The 21,876-nt window shown below is 56.1% G+C and overlaps 1 protein-coding gene across 4 annotated transcripts; it reads left to right on the forward strand.

The window, feature by feature from the left end:
- The first annotated feature begins 314 nt into the window (after positions 1-314).
- On the forward strand, positions 315-21,667 carry STARD3 (StAR related lipid transfer domain containing 3). 4 transcript variants are annotated; one of them, XM_011289165.4, is made up of 15 exons: positions 315-473; positions 12,107-12,379; positions 15,186-15,263; positions 15,650-15,727; positions 15,848-15,901; positions 16,297-16,414; positions 16,623-16,721; positions 16,946-16,998; positions 17,347-17,439; positions 18,095-18,157; positions 18,322-18,417; positions 18,778-18,857; positions 18,953-19,057; positions 20,175-20,268; positions 20,727-21,663. In XM_011289165.4, the coding sequence occupies exons 2-15, from the start codon at positions 12,158-12,160 to the stop codon at positions 20,829-20,831; spliced, it is 1,338 nt and encodes a 445-aa protein (XP_011287467.1). In that variant the 5' UTR covers positions 315-473; positions 12,107-12,157; the 3' UTR covers positions 20,832-21,663. The 4 variants fall into 4 exon arrangements, with proteins under 4 accessions (XP_011287467.1, XP_044900025.1, XP_011287468.1 ...); XM_045044089.1 differs by lacking the exon at positions 315-473 and adding an exon at positions 9,630-11,023 and having other exon boundaries at positions 20,727-21,664; XM_045044090.1 differs by lacking the exon at positions 18,778-18,857 and having other exon boundaries at positions 20,727-21,667.
- The last annotated feature ends 209 nt before the right edge of the window (positions 21,668-21,876 follow it).

The following is a 21,876-nucleotide window of genomic DNA, read 5'->3' on the forward strand; positions in this document are numbered from 1 at the left end:
GAGCATTCTTACGAAGGACCACAGAAGTACTAGATCCTGCTAGGGATCGCTGAAAAGAGGCAGGGAGAGAAAGAACTTTCAAGAGTAAGTGGGTTCCTCCAAAGGACCTGTCCCCTAGCCCCAAAGACCTCCCCTCAGGAAGTTCCCCTTTTTTCCCCACAGTACCAGGCCTCTGGGGCCCAACAATGATGATGCCCCTGGGCTTCTTTCCCATTTCCCCAACCTTTAAGACCTCTTAAGCAGTCCCCGCTTCCGGCTCTCGGGACGGGGCCCCAGGGCTTGGGGGCGGAGACTGAGGCGAAGGGGCGGGGCTGCACGTCTACGCACGTCCCTGTTCGCTCTGTGGGGCGGGCTCAGCGGCGGAAGCGGCGCCGCCGCCGGGAGATCCTGTTCCGCTCGGAGGCCCGGCCCGGGCTGCGGGGTTGGCTGCGGCTGGGGCTGGAGGAGCACGGTCGGTGGCTGACATGGAGCAGGTGGGTCCGGGGGAGGTCAGTGGGGTCGGGTGGTACGAGGGCTGTGTCTTGCCAGCGGATTCCACCTCTCTGCCTAGTGTCCGTTGTTGGTTCCGTCCGACCCTTCCCACACCCTCGGCGTCCCAGGTTCCGCCCCCTTCCTCTGCTCGGCCTCGCTCCGCCCCACGCGGGGTTCCGGGGGCTCCGACGCCGACCCTCCTCGGCCCCGCCCACCCGAGAGCGCCCGGGGAGGGCGTCCGCGATTGTCCTCCCGAGCCTCGCTCTCCACTGTGAAGGGAGGGGCGAGGGACGAAATCTGGGTTTTAGGGGGCAGGAGTTGGATGTGGGCAGGGGTCAGGGTCTTTGAAAGAGGAAGAAAATATACATTCCAGCAGGTATGCGTCTCGCTGTCATCCGGTCTACCCCGACTTCCTTTGAAAACGGCAGTGTATGACTTCCTAACTGACATCAAAAGGGCCCTTTTGATGAGTTCTTAGAGGTGCATAACACCAGTGACACTCGTTCCTAATTGATATAATTGACACCCCGCCCCCTTTGGCGTCCTCCGCGTCAGCATCTCCTTATTTTCTTCCTACTGTTCTGACAGTAGAAGTACCGTTTCACATTCTCTTCTCCTGCCCAGCCCCCACTATACACTGAATTTTGATGGTCTCATCCACTCTCATGGCTTCAGCTTTACACCACCTAAAGGCCCAACAGGCGCTCAGATCGACTTCTTTCTTCAGCGCAGCCCCTCCTTGGCGCCCCAGACTTGGCCATCCAGCTACCAGTTGGACAGCTCCACTTCGGCTGGAGCTCACTTCAACTGGTCTCCTTCCCAGCAAGCGCGTTCTTCCTCTGCCATCCCATCCCAGCGAGAAACGGAAAATTATCTTACAGTTCCTCTTCTCCCTCAATTCCCACATCAGTGGGGTGACCCAGTCCGGCCAACTTCCTGAACATGCTTCAAACCTGATCCTGGGCCTCCATCTCTTCTGTGACCACCTTGATGTGTTTGTCACCAGGATAACCGCAGTGGCTTGCTAGCAACCTCCAGTCGTGGCTGCCTGCAACCCAGACTCCAAACTAACTCTTGTGATCCTTTTAAAACACAAGTCTCATAGTGTTACTTCCTTGCTTAAAACCCTTTGTTGGCTTCTCGTTGCTGTGGGGAAAAGGCTGATTCCCTAGCACTATTTACAGAGCTCTCTGGGTTCTGACCTCTTTCCTGCCAGTCTCCTATGTGCACCCTAAAGTCCAATAACATGCAGCTGCCTGCCCACGCCTTGCAATTTTGTGTCTCCTTGCCTTTGCACACCAGCCCCTCTGTCTGGGAAGCCCCTTCTCTTCTCTGCCAGGCTACCTTCTACTTGTCCTTCTCAGTGCTCAGCTCAGACACTACCACCTCTGGGTAGACTTCCTTCCATCTACCCTGTCCAAGGCTTAACACCAACCCCCTGTGTCCCTACAACACCCTGTCCGTAGTAGAACAGTGGTTGAGCAAACAGACTCTCGAATCAGACTTTGTGGGTTCTGACACTATTTTAATGACTTAGATGAAGAAAGCGCCCCAGTTTCCTAATTTGTAAAATGGAGATAGCAGTATGCCTACCTCATAGAGTTACCGTGAGGATTAAATGAAATTATGTGTAGAGCTTAAAATAGCATGTGAATGCTCAATAAATAAACCTTAACCGTTACTGCTTATATAAGAACATTCTAGAGCAGTGGTTATCATTTTTAATTTCTTAAATTGCTTGAGAACAGTTGATGTGGCTTACTTCTCATTCTGTTCCAGAACTCCAAAGCCTGGCTTTTTGTCAATAAATAAAATGCTGGGGTGGAGGGTATTGGGGGCAGGATCTGGATTTATTGAGTGAGGATTCAAGAATGGAAAAAACCCAGACCTGATGTTAGTCTGCTCAGGAAATGACTCGGGAAGTGAATGACTGTTACATGGCAAGCATTAATTCTAGAGAAATGTACACAGAGCTCTGGGAACCCATGGGGAGGAGGGCCAAGAATGGCTTCCCAGAGGAGCAGACAATTAGTGAGGGACCTTAGAGCAAGAGGATGAAATTACCAAAGGGAAGTAGAGACCAGGGTGGACTCAGAGAATGGGCACCTGGCTCCCTTTCAGGGGGAGGGCTAAGGTGGGCAAGAGGGCAGAGGCAGCCTCCTCTGCTGAGGTTGGGGATTCCTTTTCTTGCTTGACCACGAAGAAGTGTCTTCTGGATTTAGGAGCCTGTGGGGACCACGCCCAGGAGAGGTGTGAAGGCCTGGTGCCTGGTGTTTGGGGCAGGCCCCCTGGGGTAGTCAGCTTGAAAGCCTGTGGGCTGGGCCTATGCTGTAGACCTGAGTCTGGGCCTTTGCCTACCTGGAATGCTCATCTTCCTTTCCTGTGGTTGGTAGATGCGGATTCTTCAAGGCCTGGGTCAGATGGCTCCTCTCTTTGTGGCTTTCCCAACCTCACCCACTCCAACCTGGGTCAGATGCTTCTCTGAGAGCCCACAGTCCATTGTTTGTTCCTCACTGAAAGTGCTGATTACAGTATGGCACCGTGTTTGATTTATGTTAGCCTCTCTCACCAGACCCAGAACCCCTAAACATCTCCAGGGACTAGCACAGTATCTGGCATGTTATAGGTTCTCAGTTCATATGCTGCATTAGACTGAGCTCTTGCACACCAAACTGGGGAGGAGGTGTGGGTGAGACCAAAAGTCCTGTGTATTTGGCAGCTCATACTTGTTCCATTGAGTGGTAGAGACTGTTGGCTCCATTTAACAGATGAGGAAGCTGAGACTCAGGGGAAGTCACTCAGCAGGAACTTCAAGAACTGTCTCTTGACTCCAGGTCTACAGCTGTCTCTGAGAAGCTGCCTCCAGGTCCCAGCCCCCAAAGGGGCAGCTGCCGTGTCTATAGGACAGGGGACAAGCAAGGCATCCCATCTGACCAGTTGTGTATCCCTGTGAACCTTTTCTGGAGAGGGAAAGACTGACCCTGGCTTTTGTCTGGTCAGAGCTGGTGCTGGGAGGGGTCTGTGCTGAACTCCTTTCTGCCTGTGGGACCTTCCCTTGAGTGGACTGATAGGACTGAGATCTCTCCCGGAAGATGACTGGCCCTTTCCAGGCTGACCTTGAGAACTTGACCTCATTAGCTCCCAAGTTTTATCCAGTAGCACTAAGGGTGTGGTGGGGCCTGACTCACCAGCCCCTGAGTAGGCCAGGGCATCCCCGACATTCAACAGGGCCTGGCATGTGGACGGGGCAGGACAGCTGAGTAGATCTTAGCCTGCTAAGGTTTTCCAGTAAAGTGTACCATCAGAATGTCCGGGCTGGAGGGGGCACTGTGAAGTGATGAATGTAGTTTCTGTTTTGGCTCGACTCTTCCCCTTTCCACTTCCCCAGAAGGAAAGGAGAAATGGAGCCTGGTTTGTGTCCTCCTCTCCTTAAACTCTTCCTTCTCTAGAAAACTTCGCAAACTCTCTAGTGGCGGGACAGAGTGGGGGCCAATAAGCCAACTGTGCCAGGGCTGATGGCACAGGCCACTGAGCCCTGAAGTACAGTAGAGCCTAATATGTGCCATCCTGGGTCAGCTCTCTGCGGCCAGGCTCATCCTTCCATCCAGCAGCACAGATGGGACGCTCAGTCTGGGCAGAGTGCCGTGTGTACATGCCTGGCCCAGGACCCTGCCTCTAACACTGTCTCATGGCTCCTAGTAGTAGTAATAGCTGCTGTTACTTAAGCATAGACACTTTGCGTGTGTTATTTCTAATCCTTTCAGTACCTCTGTGAAGTGGTCTCTATACTATCCCCGTTTTATAGATGAGGAAACTGAGGTTTAGAGAGACTGAGTGATTTACTCAGGGGCTCACAGCCTAATGAAGAATGGCTTTGGGCTTTTTTTTTTTTTTTTTTTTTTTTTTCTTGAGAGCATGAGCAAGCGGGGGAGAGGCACAGAGGAGGTGAGAGAGAATCTTTTTTTTTTTTATTTTTTAAAATTTAATATTTATTTTTGAGACAGAGAGAGACAGAGCATGAGTGGGGGAGGGGCAGAGAAAGAGGGAGAGGCAGAATCCGAAGCAGGCTCTAGGCTCCCAGCTGTCAGCACAGAGCCCAATGCGGGGCTCGAACCTGTCAACCGTAAGATCTTGAGCCGAAGCCAGACGCTCAACTGACTGAGCCACTCAGGCTCCCCGAGAGAGAGAAAGAGAGCCAGAGAGAGAGAGAGAGAGAGAGAGAGAGAGAGAGAGAGAGAGAGAATCTTAAGCAGGCTCCATGCACAGCACAGAGCCCGAGGCAGGACTTGATCTAATGACCCTGGGATCATGACCTGAGCTGAAATCAAGGGTCAGACGCTCAACTGACTGAGCCACTCAGGTGCCCCAAGAATGGCCTTGGGCTTTTGACTCCAGGTCTGATGCTCAGTCCCCAGACTCATGCCCTTTCACCTGTTCCAGGGTGGGCATTACAGACCCACAGATCAGTTAACTTCTTAGACATGTACCATGGCAAAACACTGTGACCCAGGCCTAAAGCATTCAAGAAAAATGACTTTGAGGCTCAAGTCTAGCTGTTTGATAAGGAAAGTACTGAGCCAGAGTCCTGAGAGCTGGGGTTGGGGAAGCCTGGAGGGTGAGGGAGAGCTGGGGTGGGAAAGCCCAGGGGTGAGGTCATTCCAGAATGAGAAAACACAGAAGGGAGACCTGCCGGCCATGGTGTGTCCTGGGAGCAGCCAGTGGTCAGGAAAGTGTCAGGGGAAGGGGACAGGGATCAACCCCCATAGCAAGAGAGGAGGACTGGAGTCTTTCTAAGGGAGCACATCCTTTCTTCTTGACCTTTACTATCCAAGGAACTTAGCTCACCTCCAGCCTTTTCCCTGAAAGTTGGTGTCCAGGGTGCCAGTTCCCCTTGCCTGCTGGTGGAGAGGGTGCCTGGACTCTTAAGTGGGGTGAGACACCAGCAGAGGGTGGAGTCCAGCTCCAGGAGAAACAGTCTGGACCAGAAGGGGCTGCTTCTTCAGGGCTGGGTGTGACTGTGTACCTGTGCACCTGTGCTCACACCCCTGTAGGGAAAGGTGTAAATAGCTGTTCAGCACGTTTCCTGAATATCTTCTGTGAGCCTGGTGCCATTCTGGGTGCTGGGCACACAGCATTGAGCAAAGTATGGAGAGTTTCTGCCCTTGTGCAGTTTGTATTCTGGTGGGAGGAGATCAGGCAGTGAACCCAGACCAGTAAACCTAGAACATGTCTAGGGTGATAAGCGCTGTGAAGAAGAGTAAATTAGGGTAAGAGGATGAAGGGTGGGGGCTATAGGGGAGGAGCTTCAGACAGGACAGCAGGTGCAAGGATTCTGGGGTGTGAGCATGCTTGAGGTATCCAAGGAACAGAGAGGGGCCAGTGTGGCTGGACCAGAGGGTTCAGGGGAATAGACCAGGGGAAGAGGGAACTTGTAGGCCAGGATGGAGACTTTGCCTTTACTCAGGGTGAACTGGAAGCCATCGAAGGTTTGGGGCATTGGGGAGGTCTGGTCTGACTTTTACCACGATCCCTCTGGCTGCTGTGTTGAGAACAGACCTGGGATGAGGACAAGGAAGTGGTCAAGAAGCTGTGGCAGTTGAGGGGTGATGGTTAGGACAGGGTGACAGTAGTGGTAGTGGTGAACAGTGGGCAGATACTGGATGGATTTTGAAGGAAGAGCCAATAGGATTTGCTGATGGTTTGGATGTGGAGGGGAGGGTGCCGGGTTCTCCACAAGCCCTCACTGGTTGGCCATAAAGTTCTTCGGGGTCTTTTGACACCTGGCTTCCCGGCCAGCAGAGACCCCGGGGTCAGCTCTACCCCATCCTGGCTGGGGGACTGTGGGCAGGCCTCTGCAACCTTCTGCCTCCTCCAACTCCTCATCTTTACAGCTCCTGGTGGGGAGTGTGACGAGTAAAGGAGGGGTGGCTGCAGGGTGCCATCACAGGCCAGTGCTAGGCCAGATTTATTTCTTATGTGCTGGCTCATCAGAATGGTCTGCAGTCCTGTTTGATCTGCTATCCTGGCCTCCCTGAACCAGCTCCCTCCCAGGCTGGCCAGTGGCAGGACACAGGCTAGGGCAACTCTCTTCCACACCCAGAGCCTTGGCCTCCTGCTTGTCTATGGATTCTCCACTAACCTGGGCATTACATGGGGAACTTGACCCAGAACAGCCCCAGTTCCAGCTTAAAGCCATCTCAGGGAGGCTGTCAAGAGCTCAAGACTGTGTCTTCCTCTAAAGAAGAGGCAGGGATGTCATACTAGTTAATCCTTATGCAGTGATCTTTCTGTGTCAGGCACTGTCCTAGGCCATTGCATTGAAGAAGTCATGTAATCCTTGTAATACCTGTAAGAAGTAGGTGCTGTTGTTATCCCGACTTCACACAGGAGAAAACTAAGGCACAGAGAAGTCCGGGGATAGTAAAGCAGGAGTCCAGGGTTTGAAACTTCTCTAAGCTTGGAGTCCAGTCCTTTCTCAGCCTTACTGATTCCTCCTGATTTGTATGGAGAAAGGGACTCCACTGGGAAGCCTCCGTGGCCAGTGGGGGCTAGTGCTCATATTTCCTGAGGAATATGGGGTGAGGGAGGTGTTGAGAGCCTGTGTCCACTGTCCCATCGGCCTCAAGAGAAGGTTTGGAGAAGCCACACTGCCCAGAAATGTGGGTCATTTCTGGATAGAGATGAGACTTGGTCTTCCTTCCCCGGGGCCACAGAGCATAGCTTTGTGGAATAAGCTCTCACTGGGCCTGGTACAGCTTGGCCAGGCCACTGTTGGAGGTCAGGGCTTGGGAAAGGGCAAGGAAACTCAGATGGCAGTGGTGGCAGTGGCTAACGTCTAATGAGCATTTACTCTGTGGAGCCAGACACCGTTCTGGGCACTTCGTGTGCATCACTGTGTCCTTTGATGCCCCCGATAGCCCAGGGTCAAGACCATTGTCCCCAGTTTCCAGATGTAGCCTCTGAGGCTTGTACAGTGAATAAGTGGCATTGCTCAAATTGAAGACTTGCCTTGGCCAGGAAACGCCAGCCAGGAACTGCAGGCAGTCCGGGTTTCGAGCTGCAGAGAGGTGGCTGGAGCTTGTAGTCTGGGCTGTGACTGAGCTGGCAAGGACCTCATCTGTGCCTCTGTCCCCTAAGAACTATGGAAATGGGGATCTGGGGGTGACTGAAGGGACGGAGCTTGGAACTGCAGGGGGGACTGGGCACCACTGGCACTTCCTCAGCCTGTGCAGGGAGCAGGGACAGCCCCCCCGCTTCCTGCCCCCGCCCCCAGCCTGGGAGTTCACCTTTGCCTGGAGCTGGAATGACTTGGCCCATTCTATGCACAGGTAGGGGACCCAGACTTTAGGCTTAAGAAAGCTTGCTTTGGGTCTCCTGTGAGAGGACTTGTAGAGCTCACATTTGAACCCAGGCCTTTTGGGTGATTTCATTACATGTCGCTGTAGTGTATAAGCACCCTCCCCCCCCCCCCCCCACTTTTCCTCTTACCTGAATGACCTTGCCAGCTACTTGTTCCGTCTCAGCCACCACTGACCAAGCACGTACCATACTTCTGACGTGCCAGCCCTAGGACTAGGTAGTAATTATCGTTGCTTTTTTTTATGGTGGTAAAATATACATAACATAAAATCTACCATTTGAATCATTTTAGGATATAGTTCTAAGGCATTAAATATATTAACATTGCCTTTATTTAACGCAGCTGAAGAAATGGAGTGTCAGGACGGTTACGTTTGCTCCAGGTTGCACAGCTTCTAAAGGCAGACTGAGATTTGAACCCTGACCTCAGGGTCCAGCTTTCCTTCCATGATGTCAGCTGCCTGCCGTTGTCTGTCCTGAGTCTGGGACCCTACCCAAAAGCTCCTCGTTCAGTCTGGCCAATACTGGCATTTCCTAGGGTAAGAGAAGGCCTGGCAGGCCCTGAGGGCCGTGCCTGCCCCTCCCCTTTGCCTCAGGAGCTGCAAGCACTGGAGTAATCCACTGTGCCCAGTGGCCTGCCTCTTCCCCTCACCCCTCCTTCCCTTACCGGGGATGATAAAGCCTCCCATTTCCTTGCCCCCGTGCCCAGGCCTTAGCAGCTCCGCTTCCCCTAAAACACAATGGGTGAGTGTCAAGTCTGCTCTGTCCGTCCCGGACGGACTTCTTCACGCCATAACGTGCCGCTCCACTCCAGACACCTGTGCAGGCACGTGGGCGGGGCAGGGAGCAAGGACAGCAGAGGTGACCTCGGAGGCTGGGCTCGGCAGGGGCTGCTGCTCCCATGGGCCTGGGCGGCAGCCGTGCTGTCTCTGGCCCACAGCACTCATTCCTGCCTCCCCCTCATCAGGACGGTGGGCACGGCGGTGTGGGGGAGGCCAGGCCTCCACCGCACCCTCCTGCCCCACCTTCCACCCGCAGGGCCAGGGGGGCAGAGAACAGTGCTTTGGGGACCGTTAAGGGCAGTTCCAGGCCAAGACGGTTTTCACCTCTTGGACTGGCAGGCAGTCTGACGGAGCTCAAAGATCTTTTGAAGTCATCTGAGTGGGCGGTTTTCAAACTGCGCCCAAGGAGGTGCCTCCAGGGTGACCCAGGAAAGGCTGCCAAGTGAGGCTCTCTGTGGCACCTTCTGTGGCAGGACCTGTAACAGTCTGTTTTTATCTTTCTTGTTTATTAAGGTTCCAAGTAGGGTTTTCTTTTCTTTTTTCTTTTTTTCTTAAGTTTCTCTTGCTTGAAGAAGGGGATTTAAAAAAATCACTGACTTTTTCCCCCAGGTAACGCAGCAGGGGCTTGTGAGGACTTGCTCAGTTACTCGGGGTCAACGGCTGTCCCAAGAGTGGGGCTCAGGTCTTCATTCCCGGCTGGTGCTCCTTCTACTCTACTTTGGACTCTGAGCAGCTTTCGTAGGAGAGGGTGATGTAGAAGCCCCCTGTCTCTGCCTCTTGGCCGGCTGCCCCCAGCCCTGCTTCAGAGGCCCCGTGCGTGGCTCCCACACTCCCCTGTGTCTGCAGCTCTTCCGGCCTCCCCCAACACCTGTGCTCTCCCCCATCTGTGTCTCTTGCTTCAACAAGGATGTCTGCGTGTGTGAGTGTCGGTGCTGTTGCCGCTGCAGTGGCATCTCACACCACACTGCCACCACCCGAGTCCTGTCCCCAGGGAGGGAGGGAGAAAGCCGGGGGGATGCCAGACAGACTCGGGAGCAGCTGGGAATAGGGAAGCCACAGCACCCTGCAGTGACTCAAGAAGAGGGAGAGGAGCAGATAGGGAAGACGACACACACACACACACACACACACACACACACACACACACACACGTGGAAAGGGAGACTTTCAAGGGAGACTGAGGTGATGGTGGTGGAGAGAGACAGAGGGGAGAGACTTAGGAAGACCCAGAAAGATAGACATGAAGTGGGGAGATGGGGGCTGGCACAGAGACACAAAGACAGAAAAGTAGTTTATGAGAGAGACAGGAAGGAAGGAGGAAGAGAGATGGAGACAGGTCTGGCAGCAGACAAGAGGGCTATTAGACACCAGGAAATGTCACCTGCCCTGGAGCTGCGGCCCTGTCATGGTGAGAGATGCGCTGAGCATTCAGTCTGGCACCAGGTCCGGGGGATGGATGTTGGGGATAGGTGTCATTGCCGGCGGCCTGTCACATCTCTCTCTTACTGCGTCCTGCCAGAGCTAGGCCCAGCTTTCCTTCAGTACCAGATGAGCTGGGCACGGCAACCCCAGTAGTGTGGTATTAGGGGTGGCCTTGGGCCGGGTGCCTCTGCTGAGAACAGTCAGCTCCTGTCCATTGGGGCTTGTGCAGAGGCAGAGGGATGGACAAACTGGCTTGGTCAGAGTCTCTTCCCTGTCGCAAATGGGGAGCTTGTTTGGGACCTGATAGATTGAGGGCCCCGGCCAGTAGTAGACATAACAAAGGTATGAAATGATAACAGATTAGGGGGGAGACTGGTTAGATCTTGCCGTCCCAGGATCAGAGACCAATATCTAGGGTTCCCCTCTCGCTGGCCCCCAAACCTGCCCCCTGGTGCTGGCATGAGAGAAGATTCAGGGAGAGACTGATGGAGCAGCAGAAGTGTAAGGCACCGACCATGCTGTGCGCCCTGCCCAGGCAACAGGACCTCTTCAGGCTCCTTGCCAGCACGTTGGTGGAGTAGAGACCTTGGGTCTGGGGGCCGTGTGGCAGGGAGGGAGTGCTCCGAGGCCCTCTGCCTCTAGCATTCATAAGAATTTCAGCTCCATTGTTGCACAGACAGGTAAGGGGTGGGTCCATTCACCCTTCAGTCTTGGCTGCCTTACCTGTAATGTGGAAGGACCCATCCTGCCCCGTGTGGGCATGAAACACAACCGAGGGCACAGTGTTCTGTAGGCAGTGGAGCTCTGGCCTAGCCTCGGGCAGTGGCTGGTTCTTCCCCTCTTCAGGATTTGCCCCATTTCCCTGCTGCGTAGCATGGAGCTGAGGACCAGGAGACCCCCTGGAGCCCCCATTTGTTCAGCAGCCAGTCCAGCATCCACTAGGTGCCAGGCATCGTGCTAGACGCCAGGAGACAGCAATTACCAGTCAGGTGAAAGCCCCGTACCTGTAGGGTTTGTAAAACAATAAGACCATTTTGGGTAGTGACGAGTTCACGGAGGGAAGAATGTGAAGCCCCGTAACAGGACAAGACACTGTGACTGGGGGCAGGAGGGTGCGGGCTCTGAGGAGAGGACTTTTGAGCTGCTTCTTGGAAGGACCGGGGAAGGGAGAGCTAGGTCCAAGGCCCCAGGCAGGACCAGGCTGCCACATTGAGGGACCTAAAAGAAGGCCAGGGTGGCGCTGGGGGTGAGCCCTGCCTGCCTTGTGCGAGGAGCCGTTGGAAGAGCTGGCAGGGCCTGGACTGGAGGGCTCGGGGAATGGCAGGGTGTGATCAGTGTTTGGAAAGCCTTTCTCTGGCTGTGCAAGAAGTGTTGTTACAGGGTGAGAGAGGCAGCCTGGAGACTCGCCCGCTAGGCTAGTTGTAATGGCCAGGCCAGAGGATGGTGTTGGGCCTGACACGGGCGTGGTGGGGTGGAGCTAGAGAGAAGGGACCAAGATGTCCTTTCTCCATACCCGCTGTCCCAGTGCAGAGCTCTCGGAGACGGAGACACTGCTCTAGGAAGTCCCTCCCAGTTGCCATGGATTAGGGGGTGGGAGGGTAGGGCTGGCTGCTGGGAGGGAATGTGGCTTTGTGCTTGGCAAACAAAGAACAGAGCTTGGGGCCCTCTTCTCCTGGGGGTGGGGGCAGGCCGAGAGGCTGTTGACAGGACCGGAGGCTGAACCACAGGGCTGGGCTTGGCAGGAGCAGGCTGTGCCCTCAAGCAGCGGGGAGGACCCCAGAGCCCTCCAAGGGTGAACCGTGAGGCTGCTGGGCTTTACCGGGGGTTGGTGAGGAGGGCCGAGAGAGAGGGATGCTCAAACCCCTCCAGCCCAGAAGTGGGGCTGCAGGAGAGAATTTGGGCTGGGAGGGCCTTGGGCTGCTAGGGGGTTGAGATGTGAGAGGGGGCAGATGTGTTTGGGAGCAAACGGGGTCCCTGGGGCTGTGTGTGAAGGGATGAAGGAGGTTAATGGGACCTCCACGCCCCGACACGAGACACGCGTGACCTGACCCAGCTGCCCTGCTTCTCCCCAGCCTTGCAGCTGAGGCCCCGCCTTCCCCACCTTGAGGTGGGGGCCCACCAGGATGAACAGACTGTCTGGGGAGCTGGCCCGTGACTTGGAGCGCAGCCTGCCGGCCGTGGCCTCCCTCAGCTCATCACTGTCCCACTCCCAGGGCCTCTCCTCCCACTTCCTCCCCCCACCTCCAGAGAAGCGCCGAGCCATCTCTGATGTTCGCCGCACCTTCTGTCTCTTTGTCACCTTCGACCTGCTCTTCATCTCCCTGCTCTGGATCATTGAACTGAACGTGAGTGGGGCCAAGGCTGGGGCGGGGGTCATCCGGGCCTTAGCTGCTGCACCAGCTGTCTGGGAGGGTTGCCTCTCTGGCAGGACAGATTTCCAGGTAAGATGAAGAACAGGAAGATCAGAATAGCTGGGAGCTCAGAGGGCTTGAGTCATTTGTCTAGGCTCTCTTCGGCAAGTATGCGAAGGAGGGCAGCGTTTGAACCCAGACCCTCAGGCTGCAGAGTTCACACTCTGGACCTCCGTGCCAACCTGCCCTCTAGTGGACACTCTTGAGAAAGGAGGAGACAGCCCAGTGGACTCTGGTTGGACTATTGAAACCTTTGTCTTTTTTTTGCGCTATGTTGCTCTCTTGCTCCATTCATTCATTCATTCATTCATTCATTCAACAAACATTTTTCAAAGCCCTGTTGTATCCTAGGCACTGTGCTGAAGGCAGGGGGTACGGTGGGGGAGCAAACCAGTAAAAACTCCCAGTTCTCAATGGTTCCTAGCTCTCTCTTTCTCCATTTTGGACACTCCTCCGGTGCCCCCCAGTTTGGCCTCTCCCGGCTGGTGAGAGGCCACTTAGCAGCCTGGAGATGGAGCTGCCTCTCAGTGCCGGGTCCTTACCCTCCTCCCCCTGGGCAGTGCTTGGCCAGCTTTGTGGGACCTGATCTCCAGGCACCAACAGGGTAGAGCAGGCCCCGACCACAGAGGCAGGAGCTGTGGGAGCAAAGCATCCCAGGCTCAGTCAGTCCTGGCTCCTCCTCTGTATTCACTGTGGGACCTCAGCAGGGGACTGCGCCTCTCTGAGCCTTCCCTTGTTTTCCTTCTGCAGAATGGGTCAGAGTTCAGGATGGCAGGTGCCCTTTCTCCAGGTCTCAGGCTCAGTGACAGAAAAAGGATGACTGTTGATAGAAGTGAGGAGTTTGGGGAAGGGGCTGGTTTAGGGGTGGAGAGGACAAATATGATTCTGGGCGTGTGGAGGTGGAGGGCTCTGAGGGTGACTGTCCTTTGTGCACAGAGATGAACTGGCACCTTCAACAAGATTGAGCCCTGGGGGACCTTAAGGACCATCCTGCCAATGAAAAAGCAGAGGCCAGCAAGGTCCAGAGCCATTTGAAGAGCTTCTGAGGTCTTAGGCATTCTTCTTTTTGAAGGTCCCATCCAGCTTCAAAGCAAGCACTAAAATTCACCCACAGCCTTCATTCAAAATATTTTTTTTTTTCCAGAAAACAGCCAAAAAATTTTTTGTAATTTTACTTTTGAAATCACCTAGATGTACTGGCTATAATAGCTCAGCAGTCATTATACATACTTGGGAATTCTTGCAGAACAAGAAAAAAATCTAATCTCAAAATTGTTTTCAAACATAAGGAAAAGTTCAGAATGCTGGACTGTAACCATTAGTGGAGTTAGCCATAATGTTTCACTTGGTAGACACTTATTTAAAAATGGGATGATTTTCGGTTTTGTAGTTTTATTTTCCTGGTTTAGAGCATATATGTTTTTAGTTTTCTAACAGACTGGGTGTTGTGCGTTGGATGTAAGGACCCCAGGAGGGTTGCAACATCCATGCGAGGTCTCGTAGCCAGAGACTGGCAGGGGCTGGAACTCAGGTCCCCTGAGTCAGGATGTCCTCAGCTTCTGTGCGTGCCCAGGCAGAGGGAGAGCTGTGAGGGACGGCGACTGTTAGGGGTCAGAGGGGCTATGGGGCCCAAGAGGGAGCAGTCTGAGGAGGAAGAGGAAGAGGAAGACCAAGCTGGGGTGGGGTTGGGTGGGGTGTCAGGTGTGAGGGGTGGTGTGTGAGACTCCATGAGGCTCAGGGTGGTCTTGAGGTAGAGGCACATGGTGGAGACGTGTAGGGGCCTTCAAGTGTTATTGAGGCGGCTGCCCAGACTACTGGCTCCTGCTCTAAGCATCAGTCACCTGGGAACTGTATGAAAATTCCAGATGTTCAGCTAAATCTGAGATTCAGTGGCCTGAACATCTGTATCTTTAATAAGCCCCCCTACTTCAATTTGGATCATCTGCCAGGGATTAGGAACTCCAGTCTAGGTGGTCATGAAGGGTCTTCACCTTCCAGGCTCTTGGGTTCCACTCCCCGGAGTCCCCTTCTGTCCCCCGTCCTCCAGGGGGCTGGCACCCCATTCCTCCTGAGAAGTCGGGCTGTGGTCTGGCTCTCAGTGTCCATCCACATCCTCTCCCTCCCCAGCCAAAGTATCAGGATTCCCCTTGAAAATGTGTGGGTGACTAGGGCAGGGACAGGGGTGAGGACAAGTCTGCTCACTCCCGTCTCCGTTGCTGGGCATCCTCTCCAGCACCATGATGGATTTTGCCCATTAAGCACAAACCTAATCAGTTGATTTGCCACCTGGGGCTCCGTCTGACACCGCTGCTCACCCCCGTTCCCCACCGCCCCAGATGGATGGTTGCCTGGGAAGATGGAGCCCCATAATGGTGAGAGGGAGATGAGATTCTGTGAGAGGCAGGCTCCCAGCGCCCAGTCTACCAGCCCTACCTGCCTGCACAGGGCCTGTAGCCTCCCCTACACAGCCCTGGGGCCTCCAAGACTCCCCCTCCCTGCGCACTGTGCCCTCGAATGTCATTGCTGGAGCCAGGCCCTGCCTGTCTAGGTTGCCTGGTGCTTGGAGGAATGAATGATGTTAGTTTGGCTGAGCTCCCTTGGTGTTTCGGGGCCCTCCTTGGGCAGTGGCTCAGCATCTCCAGGTTCCACACTCCCCCTGTCTCCTCCCCATCCTCAGAGGTGAGGGCACCCCTGGGGACTTGTTTCTGCCTGTAGAGCTGTTCATATCTCCCTCTTCCAGACCAACACAGGCATCCAGAAGAACCTGGAGCAGGAGATCATCCACTACAACTTTAAAACTTCCTTCTTTGACATCTTTGTGAGTGGACTTAGGGGGTCCTGGGGGCAGAGATGACACAGGGACAGGACTCCCTGGCTGGCTTCTCTTCTCTCTGCAACACACACCCTAATCTGAGCAAGGAGACTTGGCTCCCATCCTCAGGGAGCTCTCAATATTCAGAAAGTTCCTAAACAAGGCTCTCCCTTCAGAGAGCCCCAAGCGTAAAGGGGAAGAGTAGACCCCTGTCTAAGAAGGTCACATCCAAGTCGTCCCCAGAGGAACACTGACTCAACCATTCTCTGCCACGGCATGCATGCCCATGTAGAGGGAACCTGGGGGAGGTCAGCCTTGGGCAGGGGGAAGGGCAGTGGCTTGCCTGTGATGGCTTGTGTCCTGCCCCCCTCCCCCCCCCCCCCCCCAACCAGGTTCTGGCCTTCTTCCGCTTCTCGGGACTGCTCCTGGGCTATGCTGTGCTGAGGCTCCGGCACTGGTGGGTGATTGCGGTAAGACGCCACTTGCCCCGCAGCTTTCAGGCTCTGGTGGGGCTGGTGCAAGGGATGGTGTGGAGGAGGACTCACCCCCCAGCCTGTTTGCCCTCTCTCCCTCCTTCCTCCCCTGGGCAGGTCACCACACTGGTGTCCAGTGCATTCCTCATTGTCAAGGTCATCCTCTCTGAGGTTAGTGGCTCAGGGGTCTGGCTGGTCTGGTGGGTTTCTAGCCTGGGGGATGGGCTTCTCCTAAGAAGGGACCCTTTCTCTGATTTGGGGTGTCTGTCTCTGTTGTCAGGGTGGGGTGAGGGGGAATCCTGTCCTTTGATAGTTCCAAGGAATCCTCATCACTGGCTTCTTCCACCTGCCCCTCTACAACCCCAAGAACAAAAAGTCCTTCTGCCAGCCTAACCTCAGTTTATCCTGCTGCAGAATTCATTAATCTGTCTCAGAGGTGTGTGCCGCAGAGGTCCCCAAGCAGCTGGTCCAGGAATGGGGTGTATGCCAGAGTTACTAGCCCCAAGAGGGGACTCTGGGCTTTGGGCGACCCCCCTACCGTGGAGCTCAGCCCCGTCCTTCCACAGCTGCTCAGCAAAGGGGCATTCGGCTACCTGCTCCCTATCGTCTCCTTTGTCCTTGCCTGGTTGGAGACCTGGTTCCTTGACTTCAAAGTCCTACCACAGGAGGCTGAGGAGGAGCGATGTGAGTGCTGGGGGAAGGGGTGCAGTGAGGGTCATCATAGCCCTAAGAGAGGAGACTTTCAGGCATGAGAGCCAGTTCTGAGCTATCTTGCCAGCTCTGAACAGCCTCCAAGAGCCTAAAGATGAGCTTGGAGTTGGGGGGACCCCAGGCTGCTAAGGCATGACTGCCCTTGTTTTGGGACAATGGCTGCCCATGTCTGCTCCCCCAGGGTATCTGGCTGCCCAGGCTGCTGTCGCCCGAGGACCCCTGCTCTTCTCTGGCGCTCTATCCGAGGGCCAGTTCTATTCACCCCCAGAATCCTTTGCAGGTGAGGGCTGGTGGATGGGGAACTGCTTTCAGGGAGGGTCTTTATGAGGAGTGGGTTGGCTGGGTTCCTTCTGTTCCTTCTGTTGGCTCTCCGGGGAAAGTGAGCAACCTTCTTCTACACATACTTCTGTCCTCCCCGCAACGTTGCACTTATGCCCGAACCGCACTGTGTCCCCACAGTCTGTCCCCACACCTTCTTAATGTCTCTGTGCTTGTTTTCTGCAGGGTCTGACAATGAATCAGATGAAGACCTTGGGAAGAAAATCTTCTCTGCCCAGGTATTTGGCTGCCCACCTCGCCTGACCTTTGGAGTGGGCACCTCGGAGAAGGGCCAGTGCTGGCTTCAGCCAGGGTGGGCGGGGCCTTCCCGGCAGAGCATGGACCTCAGGCAGCCCGAATGCCAGTCGTCGTGCACCTGCGTGTCTGGCTCACCGTCAGTCAGGCCCATCGGTCTGCCTCATACCTGGGGCCCGGAGGCGAGCAGCCACAGCACCTGGGGGACCCCACAGGGCCCGAGAGACCACCCAGACTCCATGCGTGTGGAGTATCTAGAGAAAGAACTGGCCACGAACAAGGTAGGGTATGGGCCTCGGGCTGACCCCTCCATGCCTTTCATCCCTGGCCAGGAACGGGAGTACGTCCATCAGGGCAAGGAGGCCATGGCGGTGGTGGACCAGATCTTGGCCCAGGAGGAGAACTGGAAGTTTGAGAAGAACAATGTAAGAAACTTCTCTCCCACCTAACCTGCTCATGTGTGTTGAGAGTTTTGCTTGCTTTTCTGAGGCCTGAGAAGCCCTCAGAATTGCACAGTTTGGAACCGTATTCCCGCATCAGGAGTGGGGGCTGGGCCCTGGGGTCACCACCTGGCAGGAGGTTGGGCTGGGTTGGATGTTTCCACTGCCCCCTCCCCCTGCTCGTGGCCCCACGCCCATCCTCAGCTCCCTGCAGCTCTCCTCACTCAGCTCTGGCTTTGAAGGGGAAGCCAGGCTTCTGCCCTGTGTCTGGTGTTTTGTTTCACGATCAAAACAACATCATCTAAAGAGATGGCAGGGAGCTTGGAAAAAGGGGGACACGTCCCCGTCCCTCTCTCTGGCCCGTCCCTCTCAACGGCCCTGGCCAGCCTGGAGACACGGCTGTAGCTGTGCTTCTGCCCTTTAACTTGATGTCAAAAGCCTTACTCTGCTCGTTGCCGGACATTTGTCAGAACCACTGTTTTTTAGTGGCTACTTGAATATCCCCAAACTCCCGGAGTTTTCTACCCTAAGCTGTTAAAAACCTGCCCTGTCGCCCATTCTTTTGCCGGTAGCCCACCCCCCCGCGCCCTCCCCCATGCCCTCCACCCACCTCCCTGTCACGCTTCTGTCACTCCCACAGGAATATGGGGACACTGTGTATACCATTGAGGTTCCCTTTCATGGGAAGACATTCATCCTGAAGGTGAGTGAGGGAAGCGGGTGTGCTGGAGTGTCCTGGAGCCTCCTGCTCTAAGACTTCAGGAAGGGGCTTCCTGCCTTCTGGCAGGTTTCTCTCCACCAAGAGGGAGGGGCTGATGTGTCCAAGCACATCTGGCGCCACCCAGCCCTCTGCCCGCCCTGCCCCAGACCTTCCTGCCCTGCCCGGCGGAGCTGGTGTACCAGGAGGTGATCCTGCAGCCCGAGAGGATGGTGCTGTGGAACAAGACGGTGACTGCCTGCCAGGTGAGCCGAAGAACCGGGGGGCCTGGCCTGGCTACCTCTCAGGGCAGAGGCAGAGCAACACGGCAGATCAGGGTGCAGTCATACCCCAGCACGACCAGTTACCCCAGGGGACCTGGGTCATGTCATGAACTGCTCTGTGCCTCAGCTTCCCGGTCTTTAAAATGGGTATGATGGTAACGGTGCCTCCTGGTGAGGGTCAGGAAGATGGAGAGGGAGCATGCAGAGAAAGCCCAGCCCAGGACCTGGAAGTGGCTCTCCGTAAAGGGCCTGGGCAGAGAGGAGGCTGGTGTGGGGGTTCCCTGAGGTACTGGGATTTTCCTGGGCCGGGCCATACTTCACATCTCCCCTCACGGCCTTTAGATCCTGCAGCGAGTAGAGGACAACACCCTCATCTCCTACGATGTCTCTTCGGGGGCCGCGGGCGGGGTGGTCTCCCCGAGGTGAGCACCACCAAGCCCCTCCTCTAAGGCAGACCTCTTGCCCTTGGATCTTGGGCTTGGCTCCCTGCTTCCCGTCTAACACTCCTGCTCCCCAGGGACTTCGTGAACGTGCGGCGCATCGAGCGGCGCAGAGACCGATACCTGTCGTCGGGCATCGCCACTACCCACTGCGCCAAGCCCCCTACACACAAATATGTCAGGTGAGCCTTGCCTTGCCCAGGGTCACCCCAGCTGGCCCCTCCCCTGGTGACTGTGAGGACAGGGGAGGGTACAGTGTGTACAGCTGGGTGCTTTCTCCTGCTGAGGCCGCCTTCCTGTCCCCTGTCCTGCTGGGCTTTGCCCCACTCAGCCCCTAGTCCTGCTAATCTGCTCTGCCTCCTGGAGCCGGTGGGGGGGGGGGGGGGTTTGCGATTAATGGCTGGAAGTACACCACCCAGGCCCGAGGGCAGCTCCAGGGATAGGGACCAGTCCGGGGGAAGGGAGCTGGGAGCCATGAGGTCGCGCCGGTCCAGGTGACCTGAGCAGAAGGTTCTGTGTTCTGGAGCTTGACCTTCCTACCTGAGTAGAGTTGGTCCCCGCTGCCTTGCCAGTCCCCAGAGTGCTCGGAAGTGCCCCCAGAGGAAGAGGAGTTTCAGTCTTCCTGCTGCCTGTTCCAAGGCATCCTCCAGTTCTCCTGCTGTCTATCCTTAGACCCCAGTGCTGCAGGTGGCCTCCTCCCCGATTCTCCACTCTCCCCATCTTTCCTGGGCTTCCACAGAGAGCACTGTTGGTGGAGTATGAGGTTTGGCACACCAGACTCCTGGGTGATGAACAGGCTTATTTCCTCTCTGGGTGCTGACTTCCTTGTACGCGGAGTGAGCTTGGGAGTTCTCAGTGGAGCTGTGAGGGAAGTGACTGGTGACAGGACATGCCCTGCCCACTGCCAGGGAGGGCACCCCCTCCCAGAGCGCCCCCTCCTGACACCACCGCATTGCTCCCTGAGTTGGGCAGGGGTGAGAAATGCGAGCACAGCCCACCCCTCACAGCCGGAGCTGACCGAGAATCCCTGGACAGAGAAAATGACCACTGCCACTGGGGGTGCACAACATCGGCGCGCTGCAGGAGGATTCGAGTGTCACCTGGTGGGGTAGAGGGCTGTATTCTGTAGCCTCTGGGACACCCGTTCTGGGCCCTGCTCAGGCAGAGTGGCAGTTGCTAGACCAGTAGCCTCCTTCCCTCTTTCACCCCAGTCCAGGATGGGCCAGGAATGGAGCGTGGAGTGGGGTCAGAGGCCTTGCCTGGCTCCAAGGTTCCCCCCCAATGGTGCTTTTCTCTTAGGGGAGAGAATGGTCCTGGGGGCTTCATCGTGCTCAAGTCGGCCAGTAACCCCCGAGTCTGCACCTTCATCTGGATCCTTAATACAGATCTCAAGGTGGGGTTGCTGAGGCCGCAAGGCTGGCTAGGCTACAGTAGCGGGGACTTTGGTGGGGGACGTTGGGGTCTCCCATCCTGCTCAAGGCCTCACCTACACTGCCTCCTTAAGCTAAAATTTGGGGCAGGATCAAGATGGTCTCGTCCTGAGTCGCTGGAGGGCCTGTACCTCCCCTTACCTCTGACTCCGGAGGCCCCAAGGAGCAGTGGCTGCCTGCCAAGCCAGCCCCTCCTAGGTCTGTTTGTGTGGTTGGTGCCAGGACCCGGCACAGCGTGTTCTTCCTGCCGGGGGTGAGGGGTAGAGGGTGGCTTAGGCTGTGTTCCAGAGCTGCACCTGCACCTGCTGCTCTGGCCCAGGGTACCCCCCCAACCCCCCCCCCTCCCACTGGCGCATGTTGTTGAGAGGGGAGCCCCTGCTGCGGACAGGCCATCCTGGAACTTCTTCCCACCTCCCCGCAGGGCCGCCTGCCCCGGTACCTCATCCACCAGAGCCTCGCAGCCACCATGTTTGAATTTGCCTTTCACCTGCGGCAGCGCATCGGAGAGCTGGGCGCCCGGGCGTAACCATGCCCCTCGCCACCCTGCAGGCCAGGGTCCTGTCACCACAGCCTTCAGAGCCAGAGAGGGGGCCAGTGGAGCTTCCCGCTGCCCACAGAAGACCTGGCCTCAAGCAGCGGGAAGAGGTCTCCTCCTGTGGCAGCACCTTGGCCCCAAGCTACCACCCTCCACCGTGCTTCACTGGACCTGGGAGCCATGGCTGTGAGCAGGTTGTGAGGTCAAGCATCTGGACTCCAGGGCCCTGCTGCTGAGGCGAGTGGGGTCTGTCCCGCTGATGTTTACACAGTGACTGTCCCTGCCTCCTGGAGGAAGATACCTGCGCTCCCCTACCTAGCCAGGGGCAGGATCTGGAATGGGAGCCTCAGACTTGATGGGGGAGGGCCACGGCCCTGAGCAGGACAGAGGTCAGGGCGGGCCTTGGCGCCAGTGTTAAGGTGCAGGAGCCCCTTCATCTGCCTGCTTTCTCACCACGGTTTTTTAGGATTATTTAAAGGGTCTGGGACCTTTTTCCATATGCACTTGTTGGGGAGCGGGTGGCAGGTAGGGGGGTGGGTGCTGGCAGTGAACTTCTGCCACTCCCAGTTTCTCTCCCTCCCCCAGGGTTCCTTGGGGACCTTTGTAATTTGAGCCAATTATTAAAAACAAACTCAAAAAAAAAAAAAAAAAAAAAAGAAAAAGCAGCCCCTCCTGCCTGGCCTCTTGAAGGAAGAGAAGTGCAGCACTGTGGACAACACCCTCTCACACCCTTGCAGAACCAGAGGGAGTGTGGAGCCAATGGGGACTCAGTTCCTGAACACCCCCACTTGCCTGACCGGTCCAGCTGGACAGATGATTGGTCAGAGAAAAATGCCCCCCCCCCCCCGCCCCAGCCAGGCCTCCTCTGAGGGAAAGTCAGGGGAAAATCTCCTGCCCAGGATCTGGGGGGAGGTAGGAGAGACCCCAGCAGCAAGCATGGCAGGCCTTGACTGTCCTTGGGGTCCCACAGCCGGCCTGGGGTGGGGCCCGGGCTCCTGGGTCAAGGAGGCATCTCAGGTCTCCCTGGGTCTCTCTT

The sequence above is a fragment of the Felis catus genome, chromosome E1 (genome assembly GCF_018350175.1).
Source record: "Felis catus isolate Fca126 chromosome E1, F.catus_Fca126_mat1.0, whole genome shotgun sequence".
Taxonomy (NCBI): Eukaryota; Metazoa; Chordata; class Mammalia; order Carnivora; family Felidae; genus Felis; species Felis catus.